Here is a 13,718-nt window from a genome sequence, read left to right on the forward strand (position 1 = left end):
TACCGCTTATTTAGCAAGGGATGAAGGAGCTGCTCTAAGAGACAGCAGGAGCAAGAGAAGGGGACAAGGCAGACTACTCTGAAGCAGGGTCATCACAAGAACCAGAGAAAGTGAGATGGCCACTGACTGGAGAAGAGGAGGAACTCATAAACGAGACACGAACCACCCAATCCTTATCCCTGTGAGTGAGCTAACAAATATGCAAAAGGTTTCAGACATCCCCCAGGCCAGCACATTGTCACCTGGCTGCTCTGATGTTGGGATAACAGGGCCAGTACCCTACAGGCTCAGGAAGCCAAACAGATGGGAAGAGGGCACTGATAAAGTGGTTGGAAAAGGGGCATGACTCCTCAGCCCTTGGAGGTGACTCCTGTCAGATGTGAAGGAAAGGCATCCCTTCAAGGAAGATGTATGTCATTCAGGCAAGTGGACCACCATGGAGAAAGGTATCTAGTAACTGAGGGAATTAGCTATGCTGGAGGTGATTTATGATGATCTGGACAAGAAGCAGTTATTCAAAGATCCAGATGAAGCCAGGAGCATGCGACCAATGTAACATAAGTATGTATGGACTGCACCATTGTTGTATGCTGACTCACTGGCAGTAATGACCCAGAAGGACAAGAAGGGACAAATGGACAAACCGGCTCACCAACTCAGGCAATACAGTCTCTCTTCATGCCTTGTCCTGACTGGGGAAAAATTGGTCGAGCAACACAAAGAGGACAGATCCTACTCCCCACCTGTACAGACCATGATCTCAGCTATTGACTGAGTAAGTGTTCCTCTGCTCAAGACAGACAAAATAGTGGGTACACACTACAGGCTACCCTGTGGTTTTATCTGTAAGATCACAGACAGAGAGGACATGAGGAAGTGGGGTGGAAAATCTATCTCGACCCTAGAAGCTTGGGTGAGTTGGAAGGAAAAACAATCATTCAAAAAAGAGGGAATCTTCCAGGAAAACTGCTGTTCCAGTCTCCAATGGGCAGTTCCCCAGACAGAGTGGAAGGGCTGATCTTACTCCTGATCTTGATAAAAGGAGTTCTGATCCATATTTACAAGAAGTCAGTAGCAAATACTATGACCTGGACTAGAGGGGCCCGGCCTCCAGCCAGGTAGAAGGAAAGGGACAGCTGGGTTTACTGGACTCTGTGGGTCAGATGGCCTGGAACATCAGGTCTACTGGAGGATAAGGCTCTAGCACACTATCCTCATGCCATCAGGGGGCAGAACCTATTTGTATTTCTGGAGTGACAGGAGGATCCCAACAGCCAACTGTACTGGAGGCTGAAATCAGCCTGACTGGGAAGGAGTGGTAAAAGCACCCACTGTGACTGGCCCACAGGTTCTGTGCATCGTTGGTATAGCCTACCTCAGGAGAAGGTATTTCAAGGATCCAAAAGGGTATCACACCAATGGGCTTTTGGTTTAGCTGCCTTGGAGATGCAGGAAATTAAGCAGCTGTCTACCTTGCCTGGTCGCTCAAAGCACCCTTCTGCTGTGGGGTTGGTAAAGGTCAAAGCCCAACATGTGCCAATCACTATCACAGCCATGCATTGGTGGCAATACTGCACCAACCAAGGCTCTTAATTCCCATCCACAAGCTAATTCTCTCCCATCCCACTGTGTGGGGGGAGGGATTGAGCAAGCAGCTGTGCGGTCTTAACTTCCTGCTGGGTTATATCATGACAAATCCATTACTCCTGAAAGGTATTGTTTGCCAAACATTAACACCAAAATGTAAAGGTGATAAAAAGACAGACTGATAAAGTTAGGATGTACAACAAATAATCATTGGACACTTCAACAGTAATACAGCTAAAAGTAAAAGAAGAGACCAAATTGTGATGAGATGTTATTTTAGTTATACACAAAGGTCCTGCTCCATTTTCAGCTTATTATTACCTGATCTTTTAGGGACAAGTGCTTAGTGTCACATGAATGCCATTGCTGTGGAGTAACTAAGCTCAGCAGCCAGACCATGTATGGACTGGAACATGATTTAGGGGATTGAAAAAAAAAAGAAAAAATTCTTGCAGGTTTTCAAATTATTTGACTTGAGGCACATGACACCCATCATTCTACACCTCACTCTGCTGTTCTCTTTAAAAATAAATAAATAAATAAAATTTAAAACCTATTGAAGCTTTATCTGAGGGCACTAAGGACACGCTGTCAATGTAAGTATTTACAGCTGTTTGGGGCTATTATATTATTTGGCTCCTTGGACAGCTTTTGGGTAGTGTATCACCAGATTCTTCAAACACCTAACATTATAATCTCATCTTAATTATCAACAAATCAACTCCTTAGATAACTCATCTAATAACATAAAATCACACCGGTTATAAAGCATGTGCAATTAGTTTGATGGCACTGAAAACATAATACTGTACCATTTGTCTTGATGAAGTTTTGTCCTGTGGCTCATTGCAAACTCCACAACCCTAGCTTCTTTCCTTTTGCAAAAAATCACCTTTTCTCATTATATGTAACTAGCCCACACTATCCTCAAAGCCAGAATTCACTCACTTCTTCTCAACTCACAAATCTCTGTAATGAAAGCAATTCTTCTGAAAAATGTCTACTCTGCAAGTTTCTTTTCTCCAGAGAATCTGAAAATCCATTTTACTAGGGGCATAAAACTGAGCTAACACAATAATTATCTGAGGGGAAGAGGAAAAGATTTACCATTATCTTCATTAGAAGAGGTTCCTCTGTGTATTTAAAAGTTGCAGAAAATCCCATAATGTTATAGTTGGCTTAGCTTTGCCACTAGCCAGTGTAAGGATAAAAATCCTTGTCTCCTGCACTCTGAATTTAAGAACCAGCACTTGGTTTCCCTCCAGGTAAAAGCTCTTCAGAGTAAACTGTCTTAACAACAATTATTCTTGATGGCTCTTAATACCAAATTTTCAAAATAATTCACCAACTATATGTAGGCAAATATGGAAAACGGGCCAGGTTTTTGAAACTGTAGATGCCTTAAAAAATTGCTACTCCTTACGCTGAATTGTATTACTGCTAAACAGTTGTTCTGAAAGTCAAAACAAACATTCAGGCGATCTTATGAGAACAAAAGTCCTTAAAAATCAAACCCTTAAAAGTATACAACACCCACTTTGAAATCTCAAATCTGCAAACACCTGTAGTTGCTAAATCACAGCAGCAGATACTCAAAAATTAATTCATTTAATAAATATAGTAAAAGAGAAAAAATGACAAGCAGATTGAGAGGAATTCCTTTCACTATTATTCCATTTCAGCTTATTTCACTACTGTTATTTTCCCTGTAAAAAAAAAAAAGAAAGAAAAAAAAAAATCTTTTCAGTGTCTTCTAAACTTTCAGTTGAAATTCGGTAAACCCCTCTGATTAAATATTGAGGTTTTCTCACTCTTGGTAGATTACTTAAATGCATAAAAGACATTTTCATATATGAAATAGGGGCTGAGATGTAAAAAGTAAGCCTTACTTTCATTAGTTTTTACATTTGACAAGATGTCTTTAATCTAATTCTGCACTGAAGGAGACCTACAAGCCCTCACAGTCACAGCTGCTGAGAGACAAAAGCAAAAAGCCAAAGATTCAAGGACTCTCTTAAGCCTGTTTACTTCTTACCTAGCTTCAACCATAAGCATATGCCTTAAAATAAAGATTTTGGAACAAAATCACCAGAAGTATAGCAGAACTGGAGTAAACTCAAAAATTAGTTAGCACAGTTTACAGGCTGGAACAGCTCAGAAGTGGATGATTTTAGCTTATCCTTTGAATGGCATGAAACTGCTTGCAGTAAGGTTCAGTTACTAATTTAGTCATTAATTTTTACATGAAGCCTTTCTAAGGCTCTGGGCTCGTGCTCCAATGTGCCCACAGGTACAGGCATAACTGAACACACTTGCATTCATCTTGTGTGTTCAACATTGGAAAATGGCTTTACAGGGCAAACTGGGGCCCATTTGAGATAAGAGTAATTTCATATTTGAAATAAAACCAGTACCCACTCCATCCCCATCGCATAGGAGCTTGTCTAGGTTACAGAACTGGTCTATTAAGGAAAGTCCTTAGCCAGAGTAACTCAGAATGAAACATTTAGCTCTGCTGTCATGGGAACCATCTCTTTTTAAAACGCTTTAAGGACACATTTCTGTGAAGCAGTCTTTCCAAGGCGTAAGATCATGTTACCAAATTCTGAACTAAAATAACAACAACAAGAAAAAGGCACATCTGACTTGTATTTATGCAGTTGATACTATATTTTCCATGAACATGCTCTTTTAATACCTCACTCAAAACCAAACCATGTCAGAGCATAACTAACAAGCTTCTGGCTTACAATTTTTCATGCATTCTGACGTATGAGGCCAAGTGCCTGTATACTACTGAACTTCCTTTTCATTGCTGCTTTTCTCTTTATAGTAGAATTCATCATAGGAATAAAAACACAGAATCTAAACATATAGAACTAAGTCCTCTCACTTGTAACTAAATGTAGACAAAATAAGAAGATAACCTGACCAACAGCATAACTTAAGAACATTCCAAATCAAACCATATCAAAACTTGCAGCTTGTTACAAATATCTGATTCCCAGAATATAGAAAATGCTGTCATCCTGATACAATTAGCTAAAATTCATACTTAACTACAGTTATTGTTTAATGAATATTATAAGTGTATATGTATAGATGTTTATGTCACGTGACATAGATAGTTGGGAATACACCAGTAAAAAGGGTGTTGAAAAGCCTAAGCCATCATTGAAATAATGTACTTACCTACAGGAGTCTCAAGTGAGCTGTAACTTGAGTCACTACCATAAACATGTAATAATCACAGAATAAAATTCTATAATGTCTGGCTGAAATAAAGCGAGACCAGGGCTCTACGTATGTTATTGGCATATACCAAAGGACATCCTAGGCTGTTTCTGGTCACATGCAAATCAAATTAAGTATCAAAAAACCAAGGAGGCCTATTATGGTCCAAGCTTTTAGAGAGGCTTCTAACACTTTAAATGTAAACAAACAATTCTACACACACTTTATGACAACTAACTCATACATACGCAGATGTTAGAAATTACACCAGAGAAAAACATACTAAGTATGTCCCATATAGAGGAGTTTTATCAGATGACCAAACAAATATGCATGGTATACACAGACACATTAGGAAAAGCCTTAACAACACATTCAGCAGAAAAAAGTGCTTTGACTTTGTTTGCTAAGATCTATGAATGAATTTTTTATTCTGTAGCAGCTGTTCTCCATAATTAAATATTACATATATATATTATTTGTAGCTATATACAGCATCACAAATTATTTATCAGTATTAATTATCTTACTGTCATGCATTTTAGGATTACAGTGTCTCTACTGGAAAAGACAGGTGGGTTACAGAATGGAGTTGTAACATTAGACAGCAAGGCTCAAAACTGACAGGCAATAATTACACATTCACATTACACAATTCTATTATTAAATTAAAAAAGAGAAAAGTCACTGTGGCAGCATGAAATTTGGTACGACAAATTGGGAATGACCAGATCCTACATGACCATGTATTCGCCTCTTTTTCTTTTTTTTGAGCCATGCAAGTTGAAGGGTCATGAACACAGAGGGTATCAAAACAGCAGACAGGTTAAGACTCAGTGGCAACATGAAACATTTGGGATCAGGTGAATAAAAGACAGAATCACATACCCATTTTTCCACATCAACTAGCTGTAGAAAGAAAAAGCAAGAAATCAGTAAATCTCTTTCCTTAAACACAGCATATCAAAGTCTATTCTGAAGTTAACATTTCACATTTTCAGAAATGTATCTAGTATGAAAGAAAATGTATGCGTAGAAGCTATTCTCCTGGTATCTCCTCTTTAAAATACCAATACCTCACTCCTGCCTTTATGGGAAGCACTTCAAATTCTGGAAGTCCAAAATGTCCATCTAAATATCAGGTAACAGGCAGCAAAATAAAGACCCATGTTAAATTTATTCCACACTGTATTCAGTACCAACCAGCCAAAAATACAAAAGAGTTTCCCACATATCTCCATTTTGTCTTGAATAAAGCTCTGTCCTAAGTGAACATTATTCACTGGAAAAGGTTTAGTGGCTTGCCAATTTAATGATGTCGTAAGTATGTAATGTAAAATTAGGGCACACCTGCCAAACCCTGACCCTACAACCTACAGCATAAGAGAGTCTCTTACATACAGAGAACAGCACACCAAAATGTCATTAATTTTTTCTATGGGGAATGAAAGAACCACTCTGAAAGCTTAAGGTTTTGTATTAACAAAACTGTTTCAAGGTTCATTAAGTAAACAGATTTTAAATTACTCTTAAAAGCCTGTAGACCATCTTACAGTCTTAGAAAGGATTGAGAACACATTTCAGCTACTAGAAAGGTTAGTATGGCACTATCTATTAAAAACTTAGTTGGCACCTCCAGCAGTATATGTGAAGTAGATTTGCCTCTGGATTTAGCACAGAAAACACTGCAGCACATCAAGCCTTCTGTGGTTTTACTGCAGGTAAACACTGACCTTTCGTTAGCAGATGCCACACAAAAGTTTAGTAATAATTTATGATAGCTTAATGCAAATTATGAGCAATTTTCAAAACCAGTAGTAGCTTAATTATGAAATCACTGTAATGAAATGTATTTAGTTCTCATCTATTAAAATAGTTTTATTCAAAGTAAATTTTCTCACTTTTCTAATATACATTTCAATTAAAAATTTTTTTTTTCAGTATTTTTCAGTCCTGCTAGTACAGAAAGATTAGAAAACACCCTCTGACCTGTTAACTAATTAACATGATAAATGTATAAGCATTTGTTAATTTGACAGTTCCTACCTCTCTTCTGAGATCTGGACTGCACTCGGATTTATAACAGAAACTGGCACATGTGAAAGGCACCTTTATTCAGCAGTCTCTCAGGACAACCACTTGAACTACGCATGTGCACTTCTCAGACCTTACAGTCTGACATCTAGATGACAGTCGCACAGGAAAGATGCATTCATAATGCATCCAAAGAGATCTGCTTCTGAAAGCATGGTATAGCGCACACCATAATAAAATCTTTCATTTTTATTTATGTTTAGGTCGGTGTATATACCATTTTTTCTCTTTATCCAAAAACTATCTACCTTTTTAATATTTCCTCCAGTAGAGAAAGCAGAGTCCATCTTAAAACATATATACCTCAAATGCAGTATGCTGCTTAGAAATAGTCCTTCCACACCTATCTGGTACTTGGAAGACAATCCCAGAAGAGAAGAACATGATTCTGGCAAACATTAGATACTAAAATGTAATGGATTCATTGCCATATGACAGTTCTGAATATGGGAAATTATTATCCTGCCATGAGAACACCAGTTACCAAGAGGATGAAGGATACAATGTCTCTAGAATTTACTCAATGGTTGTGGGCTACTTATACTACATTAATTGATCATTTTACAGAAAGCTAAAAAAATCATTTCATTGTCTATTGCTAGCAAGTAGCCATTACCACAAGTAATTTAATGAGTAGAAAATACAACACTTCAAATCAGAGAGTAGTGCTTCATGGATACTAAAATGGTATGGCATCCATACATCTGTTTGTCTAAGGAACACAGTGCTGTAAGGAGAAAAAAAAAACAAACACAAGGTTGCAAAATTCTACCCTAAGATACAAGCAAGAGATCAAAGACATAATTTAAAATTACAAAGTAACTGCTCTTCTTGAGAACACTATACTACAGAGTCTTAACACTTTCCTTAGAAGTCCCCCATGAAGAACACACAGCCATGATTTAATAAGTTACTGCAGTGCTAATCCAGAAACTTCAGTGATCTGCATTTGGTGACTTCTCTTCAGATGCACATAAAAGCTCCAATCTTTACAGACAAGCTTTCATTTTAAATGCATTTAATCCAAACTGGAGGGCTGGTTTTCCAACATTTTTTCCTGAGTGCTGCAGATATCCAGCACTACATTAACCAGACATAAAAGCCAGTTAAAGAGAAGGAATGTAGTTTGATTACCCTTATTTTCTCTTGTCATAAGGAGTCATGAACTAAATAAAAAGAGAGGGACCTTTTCACCATTATGAGGAGTCATTCAGGAACTTGCTTTTCGAATCTAGACATAAGCAAGCTCACAGAACATCCACTAACACAGCAACATTAATTATCAGTGCATCATTAATTACAAGTGCACAAGGTTGGAAATTAAGATACTTTAAGCTGTGCAAAACAGCCTACCATTCCTAACTCTGGCTTCTGATTTCTATTTTCTTTCCTCTGCTTGAGCAGTGTACAGAAACACTAAGGAACTTTATTCCACACAGTATAGGAGAATCTTAGCTGACTACGGTTAGCCACATTCTCTAAAACTATTTATGAAACCTGCAACAGATATATTGCCATGATCCACAGATGGGACTGTGACCTGAAATCTCAATGAAGCACTGCATTCCAGATAGTGGATATTTTATTTTCCTCTGCTCTTATACTCATTTTTCTGAACTGAAGCAGGAAAACCTTACTATAAAAATAAGATTCTTTTTCCCATTTCTCAGTTGAGAACACACAGCTAAACCTCTGTCTAAAGCTCTCTAATAGAGAGATAAACAAGATGAGAACAACTAGAACTGGATTCCAAAATTAACTGTGTTTTTGTTTCCATTACAACACTTGATTATCTTCATAGACATCCTGATATCCTGAACTTTATACTGAACAAGGTAACTGATGATATGTCTTCTCTTCCAACCCAGAGTTATTTTCTATAGCAGGCTTTTCTTTCAAGATGGTTCCAGAGCTGTGCTTTCCTGTCTATTTGGTCTAGCTCCTTCTCTGTATGCGACCTACATAAGGACATTTAACTGAGAAGAAATAAATTATTTTCTCTTCCCCTAAAGTCAGTTTTTATTGACCAACATCCTAGAAAGAAAACTTTTAGCACATTAGAGATCCAACGGTCATGGTAAGGCTGGAAAAAGGGCTTTCATACACATCCAAAATAGCAAGCATGTCTGGGGTGATAAAAATGTTTGTTTTTACGTCATATGCCCTCATCCATCCTCATTCCAAATATGGTGCACACAAAAGAAGAGCCCATGTGCTAGGCTAGAAATATTCGCTTATCACAATTCTGTGATTTGAAATAGATAATGATTTTATTCCTGTCCTTGCCTCTTCCTGAGGATAAGCAGAATGCAAAAATACTGCTTCTGATTTTTTCCAGTACTTACATTTGATCAAAGTGTAGTTGATCAAAGACAAGTCTTACGGTTTTTTGTGCCTTACTTGAAATGGCCTGCTAACAATCACTTCTGATGCTAAATAAGGTGCACTGAGGAGAAAATGACAGTATTTGTTTTATCTGCAAAAGTTTTGCTAGTTTTGTCCTCCTTCTCCTCCCCCCCCCCCCTCCACCCCTTCTCCCCATCATATTTCCTGTTAGCAGTGCGGCATCTCAAAAATAACTGAGAATAGTCATGATTTTAAGTAGAATATCCTCTAAACTACCTCATCTTTTCATAAAGCCAGTAGCTGGTAAGTCTGTCTGTATGATGCAAAGGCCCACACTGCATGAAACGCTTTGAGCTCCACTTCTTAATCTCTTTTCTCTCTCCGTCCTTTTCTTCCCCTCACTTACTTTCTTTGCTGTAAGAAGCATTTAGGTTGTGCAAACTCAAAATTTGGAAGGTCAGACCTTGCAATAACTACAAACTAACGATGCTATATATAATAGCTCTCTCTCTGTCCATGATATTCTGCTATCTGATGAAGTTTTATGCAAAGAATTAATGAAGAAAATTACTACTGCAGTATTTTGTTACTTCAATGAGTTATGCCTGACACCTGTAAACAACTCGAAGTAATGAAAACACTCAAACTATAGAAATAAGAAGCTATTGTTTGGACTTCTTGCTCAAAAGCTTCATTTAAAAAAGTACTTCTTTCATTAAAAAAAATACTTCTTACTGCATCTATACCTTGTCAAAAGAAAAATCTTCCTGGTCAGTGCTAGGAAATTAAAAGAGCTCTAGTTCATTATATTAAGAGACCTGTGATTTGTTTCTGAGACTCTTCCTCAAGTGGGATTTCTCCTAGCCTGTCATACTCACAACTGCTGTTAGCTGTCACAGACACATTACAACTAAGCTACTGTAGTTTAAATCAGAGAGCTTAAATTGTCAAGAGTGCCTTTAACTGCCTTTTTTTTTTCTTTTTCTGAGGAAGTACCTTGATAGCTTGTCTTATTCATTAATATACAGAACACTCATTAAAACAAAGACGGAGTGTTACCAATTTCTGTTTGCATGAGGTATAAGATTACTTTTCATTCTCATTCCATGCTGAGAAAATGATAAAGCTGCCAGCTCTCCGTGTTATCTTGCTGCTTACTGATACCAAGTAATTAATGAATTCAGAGTTCCACAGCTGGAGTCAGATGATTCAAACATTCAAAAATCCACCAGCTAGAGTTGTGTTCCTGTCCCAAAAATGCCTCCATCACTTCCCTGCAGCATGGCAAAGCTTTTTAGCTCTGTGAGGAAACATGCGTCTTCCCCATCCCTTAAACAGAAAAGCAGAATTAGACAGGAAAGACACTTCCGTGTGATGATTCCTTCACACAAGGTCCTTTGGATCAGAGAAGGTGGCATTTTGCTCCCTTTGGCAAAGACTGCTCCACACATAAAATTAGACAGCAGTTTGCCGGTCAGTGCCACGGAAAACAGATTTTATTAAGACAAGGCACCAGGAGAAGTGATTAATTAGCCATGACTGGATGATTAGATGGGAGTTAATAAGCTCATGATGCAATTTAGCTGGAACTGATGGGTATCCGCAGACAGCATTTTCCTGAAAAATTAAGTTGTCAAATACTGGAGTAGATATTATGAAATTAAATTTTTTATATTACAGAAACAGCGTAGCTTAGAATGCACACACAATGTGTGCAATCAATGCTTTCATTCTCTTAATAAGGTCTGACATGGATTTATGAGTGCACAAATCTCAAAAAATCCTATCCTTAATTACAATGCTCTACCATGATATGACTGACTTTTAAATAAAAGGTAACAGAGATATTTGGTTTATGGCTACTTTCTCATGATCTCCAGAAATTATTTCTGTCTGTATTTCAGTGTTTTTCTAATGTAACTTGACTGGGGCTAGTGGCAAGGGAGACTGTGACATTTAGGGGAAAACAAGGACATTCTAGACCTAATATTACTACAGGAGTAAAGAAAAGTTAGATTTTACTGTCAGTAATTGTATACTGGTCAATCAGATCTGCTCTAAAATTAAGATCTTCTGTCAGTAAGAGGAATGAGAATACAATATATAAAAACTATTGATCCCCACATTTGGAAAAATACACAGCAGATCAAAAACAACAGCATAAATGAAGGAAATAAAGGCTATCAAAAGAAATTAAGAAAAGATCTTTGATTTTCGCACTGATTTCAGAGTACAGCAATAAAAGACAGGTACGTATTTCTTTAGCATTGGAACTTTTTTCTTCAGTGTCAGGTTCATGTTAGAAAAATAATTAAATCAATGCATATCAATAATTGTTTAAAAAACTGTTGAACTATGCATACAGGCAACAGAAATTGGCTATATCAACCTGAAAAACAAATGGGACTTTTACCTAACCATTTCCTCTCAGAACTGACTCCATGTTATGTGTTTGTAACCCTCCCTTTAATCATCATCTTTCTGATCTCATTTTCAGGAAGCTCTTTCCAAATCCCAACTACAGTAGGGTTCCTTCATACTTGGCTCTCTATATCTGACTTCTTGATTAGTCTAATCTCACCCACAGTCTGAAGTGATCCAATATGCCAAGAGAAAAATAAAGAAAAATTTGCCCAGAATTAAGAAGCAAAAGCACTTAAAGTTCCCTTCATGAAATGCAGTCAGACTATAGAAAGGAGTCAGCTACGAACCAAAAATTACTGACTGCTTTAAATACATGGAGGACAAGCATGAGATAAAGAATTTATAAAATGCCTCCTGATGGACTGTTCTAAAACCACCAGCTATATTTGTAGACTTCAAATCCTCAGGAGATTTGTATTTCAAGCTACAAGGAAAGCCCCTAAACACTGTCTATTCCACAAAAGGTTTCAAAGAACAGCCTGTGTTAAAAGATACTTGGAACAAGAGAATCTGTGCTACTGGGGAGAAAGAAAGAAAAAGAACGAACAAACAACAAGAGAAAAAAAAAAAACAGAAATGCTTTCCTAAATGTCTTAGCATATAACGAGGGAATTTTTGTACTTCACTGATGAACTGTGCCAAGCAGAAATGATGAAATTTTACTGTGAAGATTGACAAATCAGTTAATTCCATTAATCCCTTGCTTGAGCTTTTAATTTTCCTACAGAGATCTCTGTGTTAATATATAATTTTCTTTACAGTTTTGAAACCATTTATGAAAGTGATTACTTGGAACAAGTAGGAAAAGTCACTAAGATTTCAGAAAAAAATCCGAGTAGTAAGTCTATCCTGTGTACTCTTTTTTCATGTCAACCCATGCCATGGTATTCATGAGCTGAAAATGGACTAGGCAGGCTACGTAGATGCAGACATCTAAGCTACAGAAAGGCTAAACAGCGTGCAACCCTGGAGAGCGTCTGTGTTTTAATTGTCATTTTCACAAATGTTCCCAGCCCCATCATGAAGTTTTATTTTCTACTTTACAGAGAAGTAAATATGCTGTGGATGAAGCATTTAAACATTAAGTGCATTTGCTTTAAATTTTCACTGGGAAACTTAAATGGCAGAATTTTAAAAACCTACTGAAAACCATTCCTAGAAAAACAGCAAGGAGCAAATTCTCTCAGCTATAAACTTTAGACAATTCCAGGACAAACTGTATGACAAATATGCAGTTCAAAATTTATTCACTCCAGTTCCAAGTCAAACTGGGAAAGGACTCAGCCTTTTGTATCCTGCGGGATCACTGCAGAAAGACAATTGTGGTCTCCTCTAGGCAGAGGAAAATGCTGGCTACCTAACACATTCCTCTGAAGATCTCCAAACCCATAAAGAAGTACTTTCTTTAAAATGAAGGGTTCATATTTCACCAATTAACGTACCCAAACAATAGTGACAGAGGATAAGAAACCTCTCCTGACATTCCTTCAAACACCCAAAGGATTTATCAGTTACTGATGCTATTAAAATTAAGACAAAAGCACAAGTTCTTTTCAAGAAGTAGAGACCTCCACAGTAAACTGCTTTTAAGCACCTGAAAATGGAATTTTAGAAAAAGAGAAAAAAATGCATAAATATCCGTTACCTGAAATAGTGAGCTTCTAGATGACCTAAATATATATTACGTTATGTGAATTTACCAGATGAAATAATCACAACTAAAAAAATTGTGAAAAAAACACAGGGTTTCCAAATTTGTCCTTTTCCTTCTGCTCTGTATGTACCATTATCTTCTGTGACTCATGCTGACATTTTTTTTAACTAGAAACTTCTTTTAAGAAAATTGTTCTGCATATTTATCAACAGACTATCAGCTACTAAAGCCTGCTTCAGAAGTGGAAGCTGCATGTACTGCCATAATTACAAGCACATTCTGCACCATCAGCACTATCTGCACAAACGAGCATTAACTACAAAAATCATATACAGGACTTGCTGGTACAAGGCCCTGCCTGCAGAGTGGCAGTTCAAAC

At 37.3% G+C, this 13,718-nt stretch overlaps 1 protein-coding gene across 5 annotated transcripts in view; it reads right to left on the minus strand.

Moving 5' to 3' along the window:
* The window catches only part of RYR2 (ryanodine receptor 2), a 380,332-nt gene that overhangs the window by 252,529 nt on the left and 114,085 nt on the right, over nucleotides 1-13,718 (minus strand). For 3 of the 5 annotated variants that reach the window (XM_061471190.1, XM_061471194.1, XM_061471191.1), the window contains exon 4: nucleotides 5,710-5,730. The exons of the other annotated variants lie outside the window; for them this stretch is intronic. In XM_061471190.1, the coding sequence (XP_061327174.1) occupies nucleotides 5,710-5,730 (21 nt within the window). The remainder of the gene's footprint in view (nucleotides 1-5,709; nucleotides 5,731-13,718) is intronic. 5 annotated transcript variants of the gene reach the window in all.

The sequence above is a fragment of the Pezoporus flaviventris genome, unplaced genomic scaffold, assembly GCF_033815535.1.
Source record: "Pezoporus flaviventris isolate CSIRO_AGI_PZ_B2104156 unplaced genomic scaffold, CSIRO_AGI_Pfla_v1 ptg000066l, whole genome shotgun sequence".
NCBI classification, from domain to species: domain Eukaryota; kingdom Metazoa; phylum Chordata; class Aves; order Psittaciformes; family Psittacidae; genus Pezoporus; species Pezoporus flaviventris.